The 25439-nt window shown below is 39.5% G+C and overlaps 1 protein-coding gene across 6 annotated transcripts in view; it reads left to right on the forward strand.

Annotated features, from left to right (window-relative positions):
• TEX2 (testis expressed 2) overlaps positions 1 to 25439 on the forward strand; it is a 103035-nt gene that overhangs the window by 59301 nt on the left and 18295 nt on the right. For all 6 annotated transcript variants that reach the window (XM_087710259.1, XM_087710260.1, XM_087710258.1 and 3 more), the window contains exons 3-7: positions 5536 to 5736; positions 6663 to 6984; positions 8698 to 8945; positions 14153 to 14299; positions 20670 to 20769. In XM_087710259.1, coding sequence (XP_087566385.1) covers positions 5536 to 5736; positions 6663 to 6984; positions 8698 to 8945; positions 14153 to 14299; positions 20670 to 20769 — 1018 coding nt within the window. The remainder of the gene's footprint in view (positions 1 to 5535; positions 5737 to 6662; positions 6985 to 8697; positions 8946 to 14152; positions 14300 to 20669; positions 20770 to 25439) is intronic.

Raw genomic sequence — 25439 nt, forward strand, 5'->3', positions numbered from 1 at the left:
GCCCTCCAGATGTTGCTGAACTCTCAATTCCCAGTAGCTGCAGCCAACATGGTCAAAAAGTTCTGGAAAGTCTAAGACAAGAAACATCTGGAAAGCCACACATTAGTCACTCTTCATTTACTATAATTATAACTCACATAGTGTAGTATAATATTTGAAAAATGTTTTTAATAACTATTTTTAATAATGTACACTTCTTAAATGATGAAGACTTGTGCAAGCATAGGCATGAATTTAATTTGTGTACTGAAAGTTAATTCTAGTATTTTTTATAAAAAGGCTTAGAATCTTTTCTTCACCCTCAAAAGACTGTTCCAGTAGTGCCCATGATTTGATTTTTAAGAGGTTTATGCAATTTTTAGAAATGCATTGTTCAGTTTTCCATGTTTCTGTGATAAGCCTGGTGTGCAGATTTGCTGGGGCAGCAAAATAGAAAGTTCTGCCTACAAGAACTGCAAGTATTCCAGGATACTATTTTAGTGTCTAAAATGATGGTGTTTCTTTTTGATAGATCTGAATTGCTATTAAACTTTATGAAAGAAAATGTAAAATCATGTTTTGCCTTCGTGTTTCTTTTCTATGTATGTAAGATACTTATTATTCTACATGCTCTGTCATTAACAACAAGGTATTCCCCATAGGTTTTGTATCTGCTATGTATCATATCCTGTTGCTCTCTCAACTTTGCTGTTGTCCTTTGTGGTCGGAGAGTATTGTCCCCTCATCACCGTGGAAGTACCATGGAGCTATTAATCTGGTCAGCTTCTGTATATAGAAGTACTGCTGTCACCAAAGGTGGGTTTCTACTGGTTCGGACCTGTTCAGCTGAGAAGGTCGTAACTCGGCCGGCCACGCCCCTAAACCAGTTCTATCAGCGGCGCCATAAGGGCTGCCATCTTGTTTTTGCTTCTGCGCATGCGCAGAAGCAATTTTTTTATTACTGCGCATGTGCACATAGTGCAGACGCTCCCAAAGGGCGTCCCTGAGCAAACCGGCAGTAACCGAAGCCAGAACTCACCCCAAATCTCACATACATTCAGCCAAGAGCTGATACCAGCTGTCCTAAACAACTATCGTCCAGTCTCCAACCTCCCCTTTGTGGGGAAGGTTGTTGAGAAGGTGGTGGCCTTTCAGCTCCAGCGGTCCTTGGAGGAAACCAGTTATCTAGATCCCTTCCAGTCGGGCTTCAGGCCTGGCTACAGCACGGAAACCGCTTTGGTCGCATTGATTGATGATCTCTGGAGAGCCAGGGATGGAGGTCATGCCTCCATCCTAGTACTCCTTGACCTCTCTGCGGCTTTCGATACCATCGACCATGGTATCCTTCTGCGACGACTGCGGGAGGTGGGGGTGGGAGGCACTGTCTTACGGTGGTCCTCCTCTTACCTCTCGGACAGGTCGCAGTCGGTGTTAGTCGGAGGGCAGAGATCGACCCCTAGGCCCCTAACGTATGGGGTGCCGCAGGGTTCGGTCCAGTCCCCCCTCCTCTTTAATATCTACATGAAACCGCTGGGTGAGATCATTCGACAGCACTTGTACACTTCTTCTGTCTTTGTTATTGCCTGCGTCTTCTGTCTCTTTTCCACAGTGCAGGAGTTAATAGCTAGAGGTAATAGGTAATAGGCACATGAGAGGACACCTATGTTTGGTCCTCTCAGGCTCTGCCTGATGTTTTGTTTCTTGTTTTCCTCCTCTAAACCTAGGTGTGTCTTATGGTCAGGTGCATCTTATGGAGTGAATAATACGGTACTTTACCATAGAAAATTAGTAGCTCTGCAAATATCCTATAAACATACAAAAAGAATTAGATGAAAATTAGAAGTTGTATAAATTAATGAGTTAATTTGATATACAGGCATACATAAGCAAAGAAATAGGATGAAGCCACAATAATTTACCCTCCAGCACCCACTCTGAGGTTATTCTATGGATTCTAATCATTTTAGTAAGGACTGAAAGAAAAAAAGTTTACCAAATAATAACATGAAGAATTATAGGGAAATATTTTGGCTTCATAGCTTTACAGATGGTTGTTGTATGGTTACTGATAAAAAAAGAGAGAGTGCAGGGGGGACAGAGAAGGGAAAAGCACAAATAAAATATTAGAATGACCTTTATCAGAGAAAGAAAGCACAATATTTTCTTTCATGTCCGTGGACATTCTTGTGCTTTTTTATATCAAATCTTGTGTAAAGCCCCAAACCCTCAAATTACTATTGACAAAAGTTCAGAATGCTGTTAAACTTTTCTTGATTGGATTTGCATAATATTTCTAAGTTGGTTGTTTCCTGGAACAGGTTTATTAGATTTACATATGTCATTTGGTATGATTCATGTACCCTTGGAGAATAATCTTTTCCTATGGATGGTATATTTATTTGGATTGTGTGGCATTTTACATACCTTGGCAAAAAAGGGCAGTTCAGAATATGCAGGATATGAATGTACTGTAGTAACTCTCTGCAATTCTTTTAAACTGAATGTATCTTTAACCTGGGATTATTCATATTGAAGGAATGGCTAGTTTAGAAATTCCCAAAATTGAGACACTCTGCCCTACATACAGTACTTTGGACCACTTTTTGACCTTTCCATTCTGAGCATAGCTTAATTTTCACATTACTGCTAGGCAGTACGCACTCCTGTGGGCTGGCGATTTTGGGAACTGTAGCCTAATATATAGGTAGTCCTTGATTTACAACAGTTCATTTAGTGACCATTCGAAGTTACAACTTTTCACACTTAGACATTGAAGCATCCCTGTGGTCACGTGATCAAAATTTGGACGCTTGGCAACTGACTCATACTTACGACTGTTGCAGTGTCCCAGGGTCACGTGATCTCCTTTTTGGGACCCTTCTGACAAGCAAAGTCAGTTTCGTTTAACACCATGTTACTAACCAACTGCTTCTGAAATTCAGAATAGTATTGATAAATGCAACTGTTGTAGGGGAAGTTTTCAGTTGAAACTCTAGGTGTGGCACTGGAAGAAAAAAACACCTGATTCCTTGTTCCATGTAAGGATGGTTTGTAACCTTGAAAGAGATTTTGTCCAGGAAGTAATGGAGCCTGGGTGTGAGCAGACCTGACCTCCATTGTTCAATCTGTTATTGGTCAGTTGCCCAGGAGATCCAGTGACAGATCTGTTAGAGCTAAGGGCCCTCAAATGGTCACCCTTGGTAACTTCTCAAGCACACCTGGAGGCAGGTGGGAAAATGCTACAGTTCAGCTTTAATTGTGCAATATAGTCTTATCTGTGGAATATGAGGCCCTAAACATATTGTTGGAAGAAATGTCCTTCTGGGTTCAGTTCCAAGTGGGGAAAAAGACACTGGAAACATGGAGGGTGCTTGGAAAGACAGTTTAATGGTGGACAGAATCACATGGCTTGAGCTCCTGAACAGAAAAGGTGATCACATGCTTCAAGATGTTGGGTGAAGTAAAGACAGGAGCTGATGTTGCAACGACACAGTTGATACTTTTGCCGCTGGATGGTCCTTTTGGACCTAAACCGTCCCAAAGAGATGGTGACAGGGAAGAGTACGTCTTGCTGATCTCAGGGACATCGCAAAGTCCCTGATTGATCAAAGAGAATCTCTTCTTGCCGGCGACAGAAGTGCAGCCAAAAGCTGCTGAAGTTGGGGCAGCTCCAGAACAGGAAGAAAGCGGAAAGAGAAAGTGTGTGAGGAAATCTTATTGTTATAAAAGAGACTGCCCCCCCCCCAAAAAAAAATTAAAGCTAAATTAAATTTGGAAACAGAAGAAAATAAGCGGCAAAATTAAACTACATTGGACAGCGTGTTATCCTTTTTTACTTTTCTTTTACGGATGGAATTTTTACAAATATTTCCTATTTTTTAAAGTGGATTAGTTTTTCTTCTACTTCTTTTTTTTACCTATGGATTAAATTTTTCTTCTTTATTTCTATAGTACTGGTTTGGATGGTTTTTTTTTTCTATTTTGCTTCATTTAAGAATTTGTTTCTTTCAAGCCTGGAATATAAAGAAGATATAAAAGGAATACAAAGAGGGTTGTAATATTAGAGGGAAAGGAAGTAACACTACCACTTGGAGGCTGGAGGCTTGCTTGCAGCAAGTTGTGTGTAGCAAAGAAAGAGCCTGCCAATTTTATTACAATAGTTGTCAATTCCTTATCTATACAATATTTTTTTTAAACAGTCTTATATACACTGCAGCCTGACCAAGGAGTCCTATTATGCTTAGGATCATACTGTATGACCTAAGGCAGAAGGGCCAGTCACAGTTCATCTCCCACCCTCTAGCACCCTCATAATGCACTACCAATTTTTAGTAACAAACTGGACCAATTTTGGCAATGAATTTTTGAGTCATGTTTAGAGTTTGGTGTGGTCTTAAAGTAAGAGGGGTTTGCCCTTGTAAGAATCCCACTCTTATTCCCACTCTTAACTAGTATATTCCAAAGCCAAAGATTTCAGCTGCATCTGTTTGAATGGTATCATGGAATTAGTGGGTGACCTCATGTACAGCAGTCATTCAGAAGATTAGGAGGTTGAATTGTAGCATCTGGCTTTTGTAACACTGCTTATCTCTAACATGAATGAAAATGGACATACCGTATTAGAATTGCATGATGGGTGTTTCCATAGCATGTTAAGGACAAGATATAACATATACAGGGGAAGTGAAAACTATGTGTAAGAAATACAGTTCTTGAGAATTTGGAGTGCCTGGTATCCTTTATAGGTATCTTCCTTCCCAGTACAACTATTGAGTTATATTTTTGACTGATTCATGACTTGCTAATTAGGAAGAAACAAGCAAGCATTTCATATACACCATCTTATGCCATCCTTCCCTGTCTATCTCAATCCAGTTTTGATATTTAAAAATCTATCTCTTTCCAGTAATTATAGAAGTGCATTCAACCTGCTCAGGGGTGGGTTGCTGCCGGCATTACTGCCAGTTCGGCGCAGAAAAAATTTGCACGCACATTCTCGCTTTGCTCGCGCGCACGCCGAATGCACACACTGGGTGAATGCAGACCTAAAAAGGTCTATGTATGCACACAATGTTATAACAGGAAAAAAAAATAAAATGTTTGCAATGAAGATTGTTCTACGCATGCGCAGAACTGAAAATCAAGATGGCGGCCTCACCGATAGAACTGGTTTGTGGGCATGGCAGGCCAAGTTACTACCTCCTTGGCTGAACCGGTCCAAACCGGTAGGAGCCAACCTCTGAACCAGATGTGAAATACGGGTATCAGCTACTCTTATTCTGACAAACACAGTATATGTACAATATATTTTTCTAAAGGTAAAATAAACTTTTTTTTGTTGGGATTTCTTTTAGGTCAGCCTTCACTAATCAAATGTCCTCTAGATCTTTTGGAAGACTTTTGCTATGTAGGAAATGTGAAAGTTACAATCTTAACTCAAACTCAAATCAACTCATACGCCCAACTGACTAAAATGATTCAAGATGTCAGCAAACAACACTGTTTACTAATTTTGTCGTAAAATGAAAAATCTCTTCATTTCTTTAATTTCTGTAGGGCTGGATGAATGAGATCTATAATTATGATCCAGAAACCTATCATGCTACGTTGACCCACTCTATTTTTGTGAGACTGGAAGGAAGCATCCTGAGACTTTCAAAACCAAACAAAAATATTTCCAGAAAAGCTTTATACAATGAAACCAAGCCAGAAGTTACCTACGTTAGCCAGAAAATTTATGATCTTACAGATAGTAAGGTGAGTTCAGAATTAATAATTTCTATCTGGCATTGTTTGAATTTCTGTTCTCCGTTCTGTTCTGTTTTCGTCTGAATTATTGCAGTTGACAGCTGCCAAGTATAAGATCTGTGAACCTTGGAGAAATCATTTGTCTATAACTTATAGGAATTCTCGGAATAATATCTTCTTGCTACTGAGATCCCTGCCTCTTCACATTAAAGGGGAGGGGAAGAATGGTGGATAGAAGGAAATCATCCTATTGAGCGAAACTCATTAGACAAAAACCCTTTTGTCTAATTCCCAGAATTATTGGTACTGTTTTAATGCCAGCTCCATGTCTGTGATGTTATCCAGGTTTGACAGGTTGTCATTTTACTATGCTTCTGGTCTCATCAAAGAATGAGTGAAGTTTCTACAACCATCTGAAATCCTCTCTGGCCCTGTCTGCTGTGATCTTAAAGTATTTATATAACCAGAATAAAATGGTTTAAAATAAACATTGGATAGTTCAGTTGATTTGTAAGATTGCATGCTCTTTATGGTTGCTGATGAAATTGCAATTATTCGGCACATATGCACACCCATTCCCGTAAAACTTGCTATGGCTGTTCTTCAGTCCACCATACTCCTTAAGCCTTGTTTCCCATGTTTTTGCATGAAAGGATGTCTAGTAGCAAAAAATAATAATAATGCTGGGCTGATAGAGATTTTCCCCACACCAAGTCTTTCCAACCTGTCAAATAAAATACAACAGAAACCCAAATATAATTTGTCCAGAATTACAGTTCCTAATCCATATTTTATCACTCCTGAATACTGGGCAGGCAGCTTGCCCAATGTTGTTTTGACTTGATTGTTTCTTTGATTATGGCAATGCATTACTATTCTGTAGTCACTTCTCTAATGAGCTGAAACGTGAAACTCTCTCACAACTTGGTTTGCAGATTTATTTGGTTCCCAAAAGTTTGGCTCGAAAGCGAGTCTGGAATAAAAAGTATCCAATCTGCATTGAGCTTGGGAGACAAGACAATTTCATGGCCAAAGCCCAGATTGATAAAGAAACGTCAGAGGAAAAAATATCTCTAGAAAAGGAAAACAGTGAAGCCTCTCTGGATGGAGCAAAGTCTGGGACCCAGAAGAACCAAGTGCTTTATTTATTTGCAAGGACAGGTCGAGATAAAGAAGAATGGTTTAGGAGATTCCTTATCGCCCACAAATTAAAATTTGAAGAAAAAAAGCCAATTGTCGTTTGGGGAAGCAAGTCAGGTAAGGCACCTGTTTGCTTATTCTATTGAGACTTTGTGTAATAAGGTCAAAATATCAGCTTATTAAAGGTTAATTGGGATTAATCTGGAACCCTGGTAGCGCAGTGGTTAGAATGCAGTTTTGCTGGCTAACTCTGCCCACAGTCTGGAGTTTGATCCTGAAGGGGCTCAAAGTTGACTCATCCTTCTGAAGTCGGTAAAATGAGGGCCCAGATTGTTGGGGCAATATTCTTACTGTTGCCTTTTTGTTACATTTGTTGTATTTGTGCTGATAAATAAATAAAGGGAGACTAGTATAGATCTATTTCAAGCTATTTAGCTCTCATCAGCTAGCCATACCCTTACTGGGATTTGAACCTGTGCTGTATTACATCTTAGGCTGATGTCTTAACCATTAAGCCACAGGTCCTCCTCCTTATCAGCTGAAGCCAGGGTAGTAGGTATATATTTAGTGTCACTAAATATATTGTCAATTTGTCAATATATATAATACAGCAATGAATGGTTAATATAATTCTTCATCTTCTTAATCTATATCCTCTTTTTTATAATACTTCTGGAACATCCTTTTTTAGAATTGTGGCTCACCCAAAAATTTAAAACTATCTCTTTAAAGTTAATAGGGCCTGGAAATTTGGCCATAACTGAACCTTTGAGCATTTAATAGAACAATAATTACAGAAGATGTTTAGGGAAGTAATAGCTCAGATTTTTTTTAAACAACTGAAATGTATTTCATTAAACACAATGCAGATTGCTCAAACACAATTTACAAAGTCTTTGCCTTTATTCCAAATCAGCCTTCAAGTTATCTGTGTGCAAAATATTTGTATTGTTTATATATAAACGTTTGGCCAAGCTTATGGCAAACTTCTGAAAAGCTGAAGTATAGTTCAGAAAGGTTTCCTCTTAAGCCAATTTATGAAAAACCCTTTCACAGAAGTGGGAATGATAATGAAAAGTGATTCTACCTACTCAGTCTCAGTAAAACTTTTTAATTGAGGCTAGCGGGTGTGAGTGTGTTTGTGTTTTTATTTGCTGACATTCATGATTCTTAGATTTTTAGCTTTGCTTTCATTCAGGTTCTTTTCTAGTCTAGTCTAATTGTTCAGCGTATCAGATTTGGTGCAGAGCTTTACATCCTCAGTTGTCTTCTTTCCTCTAAAATTCTCTATGTTCTATTTATTATGATTTATTTTCAGACAGTTTCTTGTAAACATTGTAAAACACTGCTTTAAATTAAGGATTGGTGTCTTTATATATGGTACTGAAAAAGATGCATGACCAAATAGTTTACTTACCATTTGCCATAGAATGGCAGAGGGCAGGGGGAAGTACCTGTGGCTTTCCAGATGTTATTGAACTACAATACAATGCCCAGCATACTTCACTATTGTCCATGTTGGCTGTGTCTCTGGGAATTCAACAACAACTGAAGGCAACAAAGTGATATCTCCTGTGGTTTACGTTAAAGTCAAAACTATTATGAAGTGAAATCTTGAATAGATTGTGTGGAATAGTAATGTGTCTACTTCCATAATAAATAGATTAAATCACGGTGTATGTTAACCGACTTGTCATATTGACAACCTTGTAATTTGCTTGACTATTGGCATCATAATCTTCTGTTTTTTCATTCTGTTTAATTCTTATGTTCCATATTTGATTATGTATTAATGCTTTACCCATTGTTTTTCCTTCTTATTATATTCAGGCCTCTTACCAGGACACAGTCGATCCAATAGCCAGTCCGGGATTCTTACACACAGCCGCAGTAGCAGTAAAGGAAGTGTAGAAGAAGTCCTTCCTCAGCCAAAGCTGAAGGACTTGGGTCTCAACATCAGACAGAAAATACTTTTAGACTATAATGTGTACATGGCAAGGTGCATTCCGCCAGAACACCCAAGCCCTACAGTTAGTCCCATTCCCAGTGCTGACAGCAGCCCTACAGCTGTGAAAAAGGTGAAGTATATTCTTTAAATATTCTTGATTGAGGTTTTATGATTTACCTTGTAGTATTTGCTAAGCTCAAGTGGGCAGGGGCTGTTTTTTGTTCCCAAAGAAGTGTGGGGCTAATAACATTTCCACGGTATCCTCACTTTCTCAACATTCAACATTATTTTGATGCCGTTTAAAAGACCTCTGCAACAGTAGATATTTTATTTAATTCTTACACTTCTAGGACTACCCCATCAAGAGAACTACTTTGATGTTAGAGAGTAAAATTAAAAATATTGCAACTGTTCTTTTTAATAGAAACAGAATAATAACAATTGGGACTTCAACTATTGTAAAAAGATGTGTACTCAAGTATTTATTCAAAACACAAGTTATTTTAGGCTGATTACGTTCTAAATTCACAGGAAGAAATCATTTCAGGTTTTTTGGTCACGGTACTTAAGTATTGTGTCCAGTTTCTGGACCCCACATTTTTAAAATGTTTAGAAAAACTGAAAGATTCAGAGCAGAAAAGTGAAAATCACAATTATGAAGAAAGATTCTAAGATCTAGCCTTGAGAAAGCAGACATGTTTGGATTGGGGAAAAAGGGATGATTACAATTTTCAAAAAGCTGAAAGATGTCACTCAAAAGATAAAGAGGCAGTTTGTGGTTAAAAGGCTTGATTAGTATTTAGGAATCTGGGAGTTCTAGCACTCCTTTTGGCATGAAAGCCAGATGGGTGATTTTGGGCCAGTCACACACACTCAGCATAACCCACCTCAGTAGGTAGTTGTTGTGAGGCTAATAGGAGGAAGCATTACATACACTGTCTTAAGTTGTACAAAATAAAGGTCTTGTATAATCAGATCAGTAAATGATAATAAAGACCTGTTCACTCTCATTACAGAGTGTAGGAGGCGGAATAATGGATTTCAATTACGGGAAGGCAGCTATTATATTGGGAAGTCTTGTTCTGTCCATAAGAACAGCTTGACAGTGGAACTAATTGCCCAGAAAAACTGTAGTTCCCTTTTGCTGAATATGTTCAAGCAGAGGATAGAATAATCTTTTGTGGAAATGTTTACTTTGAATTTGTGTACTGAGCAGCTATTAGATTTACCCCATCCAAATTTAATTCTATGAAGATCATCCTTTGCATACCCCATACAGTCTCTTCTGTTTTACTTGGGAGTGTCTTGAATACTGTTTATAAAATGTGACTTATTTGCGATTCTTTTCTCTTCTTGTTTGTGTGTAATGTCCACCATTGACGCTTGTGTATTTCCCATAGTGAGTGAGGTAAGCTCTTGAGCAGTGAGGTAGAGGGTACACCAACTCAATCTCAGTCCTGTCTCATTTTCCCAGCACAATGGAAATGCAGACCAGGTTACTTCAGCAGATGAATGATTTTCTTAGAAATTAAAAACATTATTTTCCCCTACCTAGAAGCTCCAATTGATACACACACTTAAAACTAGGGTGTGCATTTGTAAAATACTAATATAAGTCCCTTCTATCAACCATTTAAATAGGCAAAGTTGATATACGGTATTTCTTGGAAGATATTGCGGATGCAAATACTTTTGTGTTAACTAATTTGATACTTATTAACAGCATGTTAGCCATGTTATCAAGGTTGGCAGAGAGACTGGTGCTAAGGCAGCACATATAGATACTATCTTGCCTTCCTACTAACATTCAACTATCCCTTCCTTTATTGTTATAGCAGTTCCTACCTGCAGTCATTCTTAGGGTTGTTTTGCCTCCATCCTGAATTAATAGCCACCTTTTCTAGGTCTGAAACACAAGCTGGTTTATTCAGGCTGCTGTACATAATCCAGCTCTGAACACAAACACACACACACACACACACACACACACGCACTAATAGAATCACACAATTGGCAAGAATTGCACCTGCTTCTGATTCATAGTTGCACTTAAATTTAAATTAACATCCAGAGACCCACGTATTTAATCTCTCACAAACAAGGCTCTGGCATGAGCAACTTCCCCAAACAATAACCACAACAGGCCCTGTTTGTTATTTGGAGGCAACATTGAGAGGTCTATTCTTCATACTTCTATCTGTATAAAAATCTTATATGTCTATGCATAAATTTGTATTAGTTCAATAACTTATATTAGCTGAATTTTTTTCTATCCCCTCTTTTTGTTGGACACAAGTCAGTCACAATTGATTTAACTATGGAAGCTTTTTCCTGTTCATTTCAAACCAAACCCCTCAGGCATATGTCCTTCCTAAGTGATGGATGGATTTGATTTACAATTATATACCTTTACAATGGCAACTTTCTCAAAGATTTAGATAGGGAATGTCTTTATGCTTCCCCTGAGATGCAATGAGGGTCATCTGGTTAAAATAACACACAAAAAAGAGGCAATTATTATGGCATTTGTGTTATTGTTAAGCTAAGTGGCATACCAATACAAAATGCTCTTGTTATCAGATAGGAGGACAGCCAAGATGCCTTGGGCAACCCCATCCAAGTTCTTTGTAAATTATTTACAATTTACAGCTGTAAAGTATTGAACTGTGTTTATGCCCTTTCCATTCTTTGCAAACCTGAAGGTTTTCTCTGATCAGCATCAGTGCTAGCTTCAGCTAGTTGGGAACCTAATGATTGCTGTGATTTTGCTATTTTAATCAGATACCCATTTTGGATCTCTTCAGTCATTTTGACTTATGTTTTAAGATGAGTGTTTGCCACCACCAATGTGTCCCTTTGATAGTAACCGTAGCCCAATGCCATGCTCCAAACATAGTAATCTCATTGGTAAGGTCCAAGGCTTACCAATGGGATGCCAACCCAAGGCATCTTGAGTTTTTTTTTTTAATTGATAAGATACAGTTGGAAACTGACCTTCATTTTATCATCAATTGGGAAGGGTTGACTCAGCCTTCCATCCTTCCGAGGTGGGTAAAATGAGGACCCGGATTGTTGTTGGGGGCAATATGCTGACTCTGTAAACCGCTTAGAGAGGGCTGAAAGCCCTATGAAGCGGTATATAAGTCTAACTGCTATTGCTATTAAGTTAGAGATAATGGGGAATGCATAGGTCTTCACCCTAACTTTCAGATAGCCTGGCCATAGTCTTTTGCCATTTGTTAACTACAGACATTTTGTGAAAATGTCCTCTCAATCCCACATATGGCATATTGTTGTTACCCAAAAGTTTTAGGAAATCTGTTAAAAGCTTCAATTCAAGATTAATAGAAACCCAGTGGAATCACTGAGAAAAGATTCAGTACCAGTCTTATCCAAGATTAATAGCAATAGCAATAGCAGTAGACTTATATACCGCTTCATAGGCCTTTCAGGCCTCTCTAAGCGGTTTACAGAGAGTCAGCATATTGCCCCCAACAATCTGGGTCCTCATTTTACCCACCTCGGAAGGATGGAAGGCTGAGTCAACCCTGAGACGGTGAGATTTGAACCGCTGACCTGCTGATCTAGCAGTAGCCTGCAGTGCTGCATTTAACCACTGCGCCACCTTGGCTCTTAAGAAGGCATAAGGTTCCTTACTGTAGGAACTTAGTACCCACCCCTCTCCTAGAAAAAATGAAATATCCTGGGAAATATTGAAAAGGCAGAATATTATATTTTCCTAGATCAGAAATGAAGAAACATGTTTTTAGGCAGGAAACAGACTCACTCTTAATAGTCCCCACCTTTGTCAAAGGGCCATTAGGGGCCCTGAGTTAGTCTACTCTACATAACGAAGAGGATTAGCCTTCTACAGAAACTCACCACATGGCATCTGGGATCTCAACCAAGCTTGGGACTCAAAAAGACACACAACCTACAACGTTATCTAAGACAACCACCCCCCAAACCCTGGGAGTATGACAACCAATCAGAATACATTTTTATACAGGAATAGGAAACAGAGAGGTAGGGCCGAATGAAGGGTATAAAAACCCAGGAACTCTCAGCAAGCCCCTTTTTCCTCTCCTTTCTTCTTCACCCAACATCTGGAAGCATGTGACCCTCTTTTTCCCCACTTGGAGCTGAACTCAGGACATTTCTTACAACATTACTAAAAGCTACTGTGATCATCGGGCAAAGCATAAACCATTGTCAGATCCTGTCGAAAGGAATATCCTGGGGAAGAAGCTTTGAAACCGGACATGAAAGTGCATAAGATCAAAACATTTTTCCAACTTCTGATTGCTGTGCATAGCAAAGTTTATGATGGGAAAGGATGCCAGCTTTTAATGAAACACAGCTGATGCTACTCATCTCTGACTGCCAAAGGCAGCAGCTCTCTTCTGAAGAGACTGGATGATTGATTTTAGATCGGTGTCAAAGTCTTCATAGGCTGAATTGAGGCAAGGCTCGGCTTGGTTTCTGTTTCTTGGGACCTCAGTTCTTCAGTCTGTTTAGCTTCCAGTCTTATTCCTCCTACACTGGTGATTTACGTACTGAAGCATCAGCTGACTACCTTGGATAGTCCTATATTAGTCTCATTCACATGAAATATTTTTAACTTGCTGTTGTTGGAAGAAATGTCCTTCTGGGTTCAGTTCCAAGTGGGGAAAAAGACACTGGAAACATGGAGGCTGCTTGGAAAGATGGTTTAATGGTGGACAGGATCACATGGCTTGAACTCCTGAACAGAAAAGGGGGATCACATGCTTCCAGATGTTGGGTGAAGAAGAAAAAGAGAGCGAGATGCTGAAAGTTCCTGGTTTTATGCTGTCTCTGGACTTTGATCTTGAGCTTGTATTCTGATTGGTTGTTATGCAGAGGCAACTCTCTAGGCTGTGTTTTGAGTCCAGGTTTGGTTGAGCATTGCTTCTTTCAAGGTGCCCTGTGGTGAGATGGGTAAAGGGCTCATACTATCATGCCTTAATTCCATCACCATGGAGCTGAAGAGGAGAGATATTTGTTATGCAGAATAGACTGGCTCAGGCATTTTAATGGCCATTGACAAAGGTGGGGGCTATTAAGCGTGAGTCTGTTCCTTCCCAACAACATTTTTCTCCATTTCGTATCTAGGGAAATATAATATTCTGCCTTTTCAATATTTCCCAGGATATTTCATTTTTGTGGGAGAGGTTTTTTTAACTTCCTACACTAAGTTAAAAAAAACAATTATTTCAATAAACATGTTAAAATTAACTGTTCATTTTATATATTCAGTAGTAGTAGCATTGTGAAACTTATTAAAAGTAAGTTTTTTTAAAAAAAATCTCTCACCAGTTGCTAACCACCTCCCAGAGTGAAGATGAAGAACAGGAAGCCTGGATCAATGCTCTGCTGGGAAGAATCTTTTGGGATTTCTTGGGAGAGAAATATTGGTCTACCTTGGTGTCAAAGAAAATACAGATGAAGCTCAGCAAAATAAAGGTAGGAATATTTTCCTCAGTTTCTACCATCTGTTTGGGTAGCTCATTCTTGAAGGGAACTGTTTAAATCTCTAGTGCAGGATGCTATCAAGCAACCTGTCAAGGACTACACCAGTCTGTTTTTTCTTGAATCATAAAATTGCATGACATGCTTATCATAACTGTTAGTCAGACTTGGTGGCTTCTGTACACTTTTGGAAGATTAAATGCTTCTAGAGGTTTTCTACTTTTGTCTTTCTAATTCCTGAGGGAACACCATTTTATTTTTATTTGAACAATTTTAATTCCACTTGTTAGCTGAAGTAAACTCCTGGAACAGGTACAAAAATTAGTAATAGTAGTTCTTGCCCCAGACAGACATCCTAAAAGATACGTATGTCATAAAAGGATTGGGAGGGAAAAGAAAACGGAATGTCAAGAATGGAAACATTTTGAGAGAAAAGATGGTAACCTTTGCAGTTCTAATGCAATAGGCCTGCTCCCTTTTCTGCCTTGACTCAAAAGTACTAAATGAACCTTCATGGAGATGATCTCCCAGGAGATCTGACACTTTCCCCCCTTTAAAGATAAAGGTAAAAGTTCCCCCGCACATGCGTGCTAGTCGTTCCCGACTCTAGGGGGTGGTGCTCATCTTTGTTTCTAAGCCGAAGAGCCAGTACTGTCTGAAGACATCTCCGTGATCATGTGGCCGACATGACTCAACACTGAAGGCGCACGGAGCGCTGTTACCTTCCCACCAAAGTGGTCCCTATTTTTCTACTTGCATTTTTAATGTGCTTTCGAACTGCTAGATTGGCAGAAGACTGGGACAAATAATGGGAGCTCACTCCATTATGCGGTGCTTGGGATTCGAACCACTGAACTGCCGACCTTCTGATCAACAAGCTCACCATCTTAGCCACTTAACCACTGCATCCGTTTTCCCCCTTTAAGAACCCCCAAAATAAGTTTTATTTAAGAATATAACATAATTTTGTCCTCCTTTTTATATTTAGAATAATTATTCCAGCAATCATTTACTTGTTGTGCACAACTCAATGCTTCTGTGTTGGCTTCAGTCAGGTCCATCAGTCTGCAGCAGTCTGCCTATTATTTCAAGAGTTGGTTGTTCATTCAGGATTTTCATACGTTTGAATATTTATCCACACCAAGCATTAATCTTCAGGACTATCAGAATTATCAGAGAGCCAAAAGGCAGAGGGTATGATAGGTACTGTTTGTGCCCACAGTCTGCAGACTTTTGAATAATAAATGATCCAAGCACTGTTTTGTTTCTCTGTTCCCCTAAATGAGTTTTAAATGAAAATGTATGACCCAAGGTGGTGCTGCGATTCAGCTGTGCCCCATTCAGTTAATTCCTCTACGTGTCTTGATTGCACAAATGAAACAAGAGGACTAACTTCCAAATTAGCTGGCAGCATAAATGATCAGTTTTCCTAGTACTGTTCTGCAGGAATGATTGTATATTAGCATGAAAACAAATTTCCCATTTGAATATTTTAATAGAGATAGCCATTTGGCATCTTTTAAAAAAGCAACTGCAGCCAATGTGGGTACTGGTTGATGCATCTGTGAATTAAAGCCTACAATTTTGGACACAAAAGCTTGCCTTCCAAGCTCAGCCAAAGCTTTTATTGTTCTTTCTACTAAAGGCTAGGAACATTTTGTTCAAATGTCCATGAAATAATAGTGTTCTGATATTGGAAATCTGTTTAGAGTTCACTAGGTCGGTTGAATTAATTATTGACACACCCTCTCTCTTATTCATGTCATCTTGGTAATGATCTTGTTGCTATACTCAGTGTTGCTACAGTAGTGATCCATTAGGAAGACGGAGGACCTACTTAAAGCTTGAGCACCAGAAAAGCTAGGAAAGTGGTGTCAGAATAGTGAGGAGAAAAACAATACTGACAAGAAATAGAATTCCCCCAGCTAAATCAGGACAGGCATCCCTACATTTCTTAAGAACAACCTTTCACAGTCTGACACCCTACAAATGCACTGAGACAAAATCAGGGTGAGGAAGATTTTTAAGATGAACATTTTGTCAACTAGCTTATAATTATGAAGTCATACATTAATCTAGTAAAATGTAGTGTCCCTTCCCCCTCTCTTCCACAAGACCTTTTGACCAGTGGTGGGTTTCAATTTTGTTTTACTACTGGTTCATTTGCTTGCTTGTGTGCGCTCGCATGCATGTGCAACACTTCTGTGCATGCGCAGAAGTGTCTGAGTGGGTGGGCGGAGCCTCCTGCCGTCACCACCGGTTCGGCCGATTTGAGCTGAACCGGCAGAAACCCACCTCTGCTTTTGACAGATCCTTAATTCTTTTCTTAGTGCAGGGACAGGCAAGTCATTTTGGGTTTAAGGACACATTTGGAATTATGAGACGCTATTTGTCAGGCACAAGCAACCTGAGCCACTTGTGAATAGTACCAACTAGATATTTTATTGTTGATTATCTATATTACAAGAATTTCTCCATACTGCCTGCCCCCCTTGGGAAATAGCAGATACAGACTATTCTCTCCTGAACAAACTCTAAACTGGAATGCCTCTTTACTCTCTCTAGAGGGGCACCTTCCCCTCCAGCTGGTAATTCCATCACATTGTTGAAGATTTTTAAATGGATGCCGAGGGCACTGTCATTCACAAGTTTGATGTAACTCTTTGTATATTGTTGCACTACTTCCCTTTTTCTTTGTTTTGAATAGAAATAAGTATCTTTTAGAACAGTGATGGCTGCTGTTTTCCTCGGGTGCCAAATGTGCACGTGTGCACATGACAGTGTGCGTGCGCATGCCCATACCTATAATGTGATGACCCCATGCGCCCTGCCTCCCTGCGCATGCACACATGACCACCACCCGTGAATGTGCGTGCGACTCCCCCACTGCCCCATTTTGGACCTAGCAGGCGTCCCTGAAACCAACAGGGACCAAAAATGGGCCGGGGGGACACACCATGCACCCCTTTGGGGCCTAGCAGGCCTCCCTGAAGCTGTTACAGGTATTATGTCTGTCTTGTATGCAGCTTTATTCCTCTTTAGCGTTCATTTACATTATTTTGTGATGCATTTCCTGCCTCTCTAGGATTTACCTCTATTTGCTCCTGTGAGGCACTATACAAGCCATCGATAATATAAATATATATTTATATTATCGATGGCTTGTATAGTGTTTTAACTGCATTTTGATTTAACTACTTGAAACAGAAACCTCCTAGAACCAAAAACGGGATGTGGAGATGCACCTCCTGGTAGCCATTTTTGATCCCAGGAGGCTTCAGCGAGGCCTGCTAGTCCCAAAACAAGGTGCGGGGTGTGTGTGCCCCCCCCATGCAGGTACGGCAGAAACCTGAAAATCAGCTGGCTAGCCGGAGGTGCATACGCATGCACAGTGCAGCTGAGCTAGGTGACGGCTGGTGTGCCCGCAGACAGAACTCCACGTGCCACCTGTGGCATGCGTGCCATGGGTTCGCCATCACAGTTCTAAAATCTAGATGGTTTTTGTTGAAACAAAAAACAGGTGGGCCTTTATTCATGTATTCAGGTTCTAATAGTGATTTATGTGCTATTCCTTTAGGAGAGTAAGAAAGATGTCTCTACTTTCTTTGCAGAGCCAGTTCTGGGTTTCTTATTTGACTTTGAGCTGCTACCTCCAGTGCTTGAAACAGCAGCAAAGTGTGTGCTGCCCTCACAACTGAGCTGCAGTTTACCTTAGTAACAGAACTTGCAAGTCCTAACCTAGTGGCTTTACTTCACCTTGACTTACATCCATTCATTTAACCACCATTCGAAATTACAATGTCACTGAAACATATGACTGGTCCTCACATTTATTGCAGAATCCCAAAAGTCACATGATCAAAATTCTGGTGCTAGTCAACCAGCATGTATTTGCAATAGTTTTAGCATCCCGGGGTCATGTGATTGCCATTTGCAATATTCCCAATCAGCCTCCATCCAACGAAATCAGTGGGGAAAGCCAAATTTGCTTAGCAACTGCTGTGATTCCCTTTTTAAAAAAAGGGTAGGGGCATAAGATTGGGTATGACTTAATTAACAGGAGCTGTGGTGGCTCAATGGTTAGAATGTAGTGTTGCAGGCTGACTCTGCTCATTGCCAGGACTTCGATCCTGGCTGGCTAAAGGTTGACTCAGCCTTCCATTCTTCTAAGACTCCATGCTCCACCATGCTGGTAATCTGCACTCAGAATGTTTCTGAACACAGCACTGAAGTCAGTAAATTGAGGATCCACATTGTTGGGGACAATATGCTATAATCCCCCCAGAGAATGCTGTAAAGTAAGTGCTATTGGTGTTACCATCTGCCTTGCTTAGCAATGGAAATTCTGGTCCCAATTGGGGTTGTAACTTGAGGACTACTTGTACAAGACAATTGAAGGAAAGCAATTGGTGATTCTCCTTGGTTTTCTCCCCCTCCCCTTCTGCCATCACTAGCTGGCAGGACTGATCGCTCTCCTTAAAATGGAGTAGTAACAGGTTTGGTATTTGAGTGAGTGCTTGATGCAGATGATTTAGTCGCTTTTCAGGTTTCCCTGGTGATTTGTCATTGGCCCAGGGATGCTCCACGCTGGTAATCTGTCACTCAGGATGTTTCTGAACACAGTGCTACTGGTGATTTATAAGACTGGTAGATTTGTGCTGAGAAATAGACCAACTGACAGATTGATGGAGTGGAGAAGATATGCAGGGTGAAGCAGGAGGGAGCTTTCATGTCACATTGGGACAGTCCTGTCACCTATTGATCTGTCAGCCAGGCTATTTTTGGAAACAGATTTGTGGTCTTTCTGTCACTTGAGTTAGAAAGGGAAGCTCTTATTAATTTCACTCCAGCTTTGCTATGTCCAGATTCATATGTGCTGCCAGGGAATACTAATCTTGGCAGCAAGTGGTTGCAGCTGGCAGAACCCAAAGATATTCTATGGAACATGTAAAACAATATTGGAGTAGACAAAGTAGCACACCTCTTAGGAAATTAAAAATAGTAGAAAGCATCAAAAACCACGTATTGCTAGAAGGAACAGAAAACCTGCAATGCTCTCATTTGGGACAAAAGAGCCAGTTTGGTGGTGTAGTTAAGGCATCAGGCTAGAAACCAGGAGACCATGAGTTCTACTCCTGTCTTATGCAAGAAAGCCAACTGGGTGACCTAGAGCTAATCACCTTCTCTCAGCCCTAGGAAGAAAGCAGTGGCAAACCACTTCCAAAAATGTTGCCCAGAAAACTGCAAGATTTGTCCAAGCAGTCACCAAGAGCATGTGTGCACGTGCTCTCTCTGTGTGTCCCCCCACCACCTCTCTCTCTCTCTCTCACACACACACACACACACACCATCTTTATTTGAGAGAATCAATAATGTATGTCCTTCTAGTTTAAATCAAGCAGGAACTTTTTCCCCCTATTTTGGTCAGACAGGTCTATCCATCTTTTGAAAGACCAATGAACATTGTTTAGAAAAAGTTCTACCAACCTTTCAGAAGACTGTGCTTAAGAGCCCACATATTGTCTGAATGGCATTTTGCAAAATGCTAGTTCACCATGGGCAAGTATCTCCATACCTCTGGTCTGTTTGGAGCCCAAGCTAAAAAGGTTGTGGAGGGACCAGGAACCAGAATGGAGGAAACCTTGTTTCCTTGGTCACAATGCAGGTAGTCCACAGCTTACAACCAGTCACTTAATGATTGTTCAATGTTACGATGGACTAAAAAAAAGGTATTTATCTCAAAATTACGACTGCCATTCTACCTCTAAGTCACATTTCAGGCCCTTGGCAACCAGTTCATATTTACAACCAGTTGTAGCATCTCACTGCCAATCATTTTGCAATGATTTTTTCAGCTTTCTGTCAAAAAACATACTCTAGGTAAGCTGGATTCAAACTTATGACTTGATTTGCTTAACAACCATGGTGACTCACTTAACAAGAACTGTAAAAACACTTGTAAAATCAAGTTCGATCACATGGTGACTCAACTGCAACGACTTACAATCAAAATTCCAGAGTCAGTTGTGATCATAAGTTGAGGACTACCTGTAGGTACACTCCTATGGCCTACAAAACTTTGCAGGGTGAGTTTTAAAAAGTAGACTAATAAGAATAAAATGGTCATACGTCAAAATTAAATACACTTAAGGCATTGTTACTTTATTATGCATATACTTACTGTGTTTTATTGATAAGTAAAGGTGCAGGTAATACTTTAATAAACCACATTATTGTTTTCAGGGGCCTCCTGAGATCATAACGTGGCCCTGGATCATCCCAGGTAGTGTCAATCATTCAAACACCCTGAATGTTGGGAAAAGAGAGAAAGCACTGTTTTATTCTACTTTTCTTCTTCTTCTAGTTGCCATACTTCATGAATGAATTAACGCTAACAGAATTGGACATGGGAATTGCACTGCCGAAAATCCTTCAAGCCTATAAGCCTACCATTGATTATAAAGGTATTGTGTTGAATTTTAATGTTGTAGGATGCATTAACAATAGAAAACCATCGTGCTGTTACCTAATCATAATGTGCACTCAATGAATGTTCTCTAATCCTAGCAATGTCTCTCTTTGACTGCTCTAACTTTTTTTCCTACATGGGACTGCTTCTGGATGCAGCATCCAAGCTGCAACTGCACAGCAGGGAGGATATGATACAGCACAGAGGAACATCTGTTTAAACGTGCTACACTGGTTAGCAATAGGCTTCCAAGCCCAGTTTAGAATGCTCAGGTTATATCTTTAGATCTACACAGTGGGGTATTGTGTTATCTCATGCAATGCTTTGCTCAAATAGCATAAATAAGGCTTTTGGGGTAACAACCCCCACTTTATAGAATCCCCCTCCCCTAGACTAACCCTCCTTGCATTTTGAAAGAAAGCATTGTATCCTTCTTAAAAGGTATAGCTGGGTAGCTTTTATTTTGATATTGTTGCAGCTTTGTTTTCAGTGTTTGCCCCTTCTTTTGCGATTGGATTGGGCTGGAAATCTCTTTAGTAAATAAATAAATGGGGGAGGAGTGGTGTATGTAAATACTACTTGAATTGATAGCTTCATTGCAAAGAGCAGGGGTGTCAAACTTGCATCATCACAGCTTCATCACATGACATATCGTGACTTTTTTGCCCTTCATTAAACTGGGTGTGGCATGGCCAGCGTGTGATGCATCTGGCCCATGGGCTGCAAGTTTGACAGCTGTAGCGTAGAGCTTCAGTTAACTTTATTTACTTATTTTATTTCTTCCACAAGCAAATCATGTTTTCTATTTATTTAACTACGTAGAAGTGGAGTTCTTGGTGCTCCCTGAGTTTGGTTGGTTGTTGTTTCATTACCCAGCTAGTTTTTTTTCCCTTGCTAGGATTTACTTCCTTCCTTGAGTACGGGTATTACAAAACCACACCCAACTGAAAGTGGCACAGCAAACTACTGAATATCAACAGAGAGCAAACCCCGTATTTATGATAATTATACACTAATGATGTTACCTAGTTGGGTAATGAAACATCTTCAAACAAACTACTAAGCTCAGAGAGCACTCTGTATAGTACATTCTCTTCTATTGCTGTCTAAATATGCCCATTAAAGATGTGGAATTATTTGATTGGGAAGAATAGATATTAGTATTTCCTTCTATCATTTTAAATGAATTTTGAAAGGGAGCTTTCAAATTTGGGCTCATCTTTTAATTATACTATTTAATTATATTATCTTTTTAAAAATCCATTCTTTATATTTTGTACAGAAATGATCTCTTTCCTAATTATCTGTGGTTTGATAATTTAATATATTATGATTGCCTATTTTAGAAGACTGTGTGACTTACCAAAATTTTTAAAAACTCAAACAACAACAACAAAAAAAAACCAGTTAAAAAGCACACTATTTTTAAAAAAATTAGTAATATGATATAAAATATTCAGCTAAAGTACAGCTGCTTCTTATTGCCTGATATTGGAAAATTTGGGTTTGTCATGAATGAAAAATGTATATCATCCGTGATCTCCTTGAATTATTGTTTTTGTTTAATTTCATTACATTATTAAAAAGAATTGGTACTTAGAGCTTGCTGACTCACTGATTGCATAAATGAAAGCAGCTGAATTTCACCAACTGAAATCACATGAAAAATATACTTGTTGGTTCTTGATCAGGGGTCTATTTTGGAGGAGATTAATCAAATAGGCTCTCTTCATCTCTGTTGCTTTATATAAATGCCATATTAAATTGTCAAAACAGCACTTGAATACAAATTAATTAACTACGAAGAACAGAGTTGTAGTTTGAATGATTCTTTTTTTGTTTTCATCCTATCATAGGAATAGAATTCAATCTGCTCTTATTACAAAATAGTGGTTTGTTTTTTTTAAAGCAACACCATTTTTTCATTGTGAAACAACAGTGTGATATATTTTTAGAATTGGTTCATTCAATTTACTGTAATAGGAATGTTCCAGCCCTTGTAGAGCAATTGGTGGCTATTTTTTGACTAGATTGTTACTGAGACATGGCATTGTGAAATAAGGCATGAAAGCAAATTCCAGATCTTTGGTGCAGAAAGATAAATGTACTGGTTAGGGCTCCTGAATGGGTGTTATTATTTTCTGCTTCATTCTGTTTCACCCTTTAAAGATTTGGGTACTTTTCCAGCAAGTGAAAAATATGTCCATTTCTCAGGAATTACTCATCCAAAGAAACTGAAGCTTTGACAAAGATTTCAGAGGCAACCAATATAATATCACATGATAATATCACTAAATAGCTTATTGTCTCCATTAGAAGTGCATTTAAATGAAAGAAAAGAAGCCACTTACTACTTAGCTCTTAGAGTTGAAAAGCAATTCTAATTGTGAAACTGTAGCATATTCAATTTAGGAATACTTTGGTGGGTATGTTATAAGCAGCTAAATATAAGCGGGGAAATGTAGACTTAGAAGAAGGAGGAAAAAAGGCACTGCACTATATTTCATGCTACTTAACTGTGATGTTGAAGAAAATGTTTGAGGTATTTGGGGGCAAACACATCTGAGTTTAAGTACATCTGCCCCAGTTTATTATAATGGTTTTTGTGGGAACTTACTTGAGGATTTCTTTTCATTTTACCTCTAAATAATCACCCTAGAAAATAGGCTTGGTGTAGAAAGTGTGTGAATTGACCAGTTAAGTAGAGCTGAGAGACTGCAAGGTACATTTAACCTAGACAGACACCTTAAGCATTATGCTAATGGTTTTCCTCTGAACCTGTTCATGCATTCATATTTGTTATTCTGTAAAACAAGAATATTAGAAATGTTCCACACGGTAAAGTTTTTTATAGTCAAAATTGCTACATGAGAATTAAGGGGTAGGTTTTGTACATCTCTACTAAATACCGTATTTTTTCGGAGTATTAGACGCACCTTTTTCCCCTCAAAAAAAAGGATAAAAATCTGGGTGTGTCTTATACACTGAATACAGCATTTTTGGCCTCCAGAAACCTCGCCCCCTTTGCAAAAATGGCTGTGCATAGCCTTAAGGGGGCTTCCAGAGCGCTCCTGGGGGCTGGGGAGGGCAGAAATGAGCGAAAAATGGGGCATTTTTTGCTCATTTTTGCCCCCTCCCAGCCCCTAGGAGCACTCTATAAGCCTCCTAAAGGCTAGGCATACCCCCCCCCTTTTTTTTGACAAAAAACGGGCCCATTTTCGAGAAAAATAGGGCATTTTTGGGAGGTCTGCAGAGTGCAAAACCTTTTTTTTTAAGTTTGCCTCTTCAAAATCTTGGTGCGTCTTATACTCCAGTGTGTCATACTCCGAAAAATATGGTACGTTTGACTAAGGATATCGCATTCCAAAGTGGTCCCTTCCTCAGATGCTTGGCATGTTTGGTTTGCTATAAAGAGACAAGCTTCCTCACAAATGATTGTAAATAACATGGTGCAGCTGCTCTGAGATGCTGATCCTTTTCATTTCCTGTCTTTAGCGAAATAGAAACAATGCTTTGAGTTTGTGATGTGGCTGTTTTATCTCTCTGCCTCACAGATGCTCTGTAAAGCTTTTCCCTTTATAATTGCAGGATATTACATACAGATCAGAACAGTACAATTACAAACAGTTGCACTCAGGTTATTGCTAATCTGCCTCAGATAGATGGATGCCTCCCTATGGAATTCAGGGCAAATGACAGGATCCAAATTGCAATGCTGAAACATTTTCATAGACAGTGTGGGCAGCTTTCATATTTCTTCTTACAAGCTTTTTAATTGTCCCTTAAGATGGGTTCATAAGGATATTTATTTGGGGCATTTTTGGAGAAAACTGGAAGGTAATATTTGGATGCTTTTAGAACTTTAGAATGCAATATTAAAGAGCAAGAGCATTTATTTGATTTACAGCTTTCAAAGATCATGCTACTTAAATTTGGTGGCAAAATGGTAATTCTTAGTGGTTTTTAAATTCTTGTTACAATTTTTGAAAATTTAACCGCCAACTAAGCGAATTTAAACAATCCAGAAATTGTAGCCCTATTGACTCCGATGAAATCATCATCTCTCCAATCATAAAGGTAGTCCTGATTTACGACCATTTGTTCAGTGACCATTCAAAATTAGAACGGTGCTGAAAAAAATGTATATATGACCTATATTTGAAGTTACAGTTATTGCAGCACCTCGACAGTCACATAATAAAAATTTGGGCCCTTAACCTCTCCTTATGACTAACTTTAGGGGCACTGCAACTCCCCACACCGGCCTATCTCTCTACCCAGCCCATCAGCACATGCAAAACTGCTGTGTCATGGAGGCCTTTGGCCTCTCCCACATCTTTCTAGGCAGCACATGCAGAATGGTGCGAAGCAGCCTCTGTTGGAAGGCTGCATCTCGCATCACCTGAGGGTATCTGTCAGCATCTGCAGAAAAACCCAAAGATAAGTGGAGCAGTTTATCTCCTGGGTGTAATGGGGTGGGGGACCTGACTGAAAGCTTCTCAGGCCTGGCGGAGCAGAGAGGGCCGAATATCTCCTAGCCCACAGCAGCTTTGTCCATGCTACTGTATCTTGTAGCTGGCCAAGGCCTCGCAGAACCTCCCCCACTCCCCCAGGCACCCTATGCTCTGCTTAATAATCCACAGAATCGCTTAAAACCTACAACTG

This window comes from Thamnophis sirtalis, unplaced genomic scaffold (genome assembly GCF_051295495.1).
Source record: "Thamnophis sirtalis isolate CommonGarterSnake01/CBP01778 unplaced genomic scaffold, rThaSir2_p1.2 scaffold_3, whole genome shotgun sequence".
In the NCBI taxonomy this organism is placed as follows: Eukaryota; Metazoa; Chordata; class Lepidosauria; order Squamata; family Natricidae; genus Thamnophis; species Thamnophis sirtalis.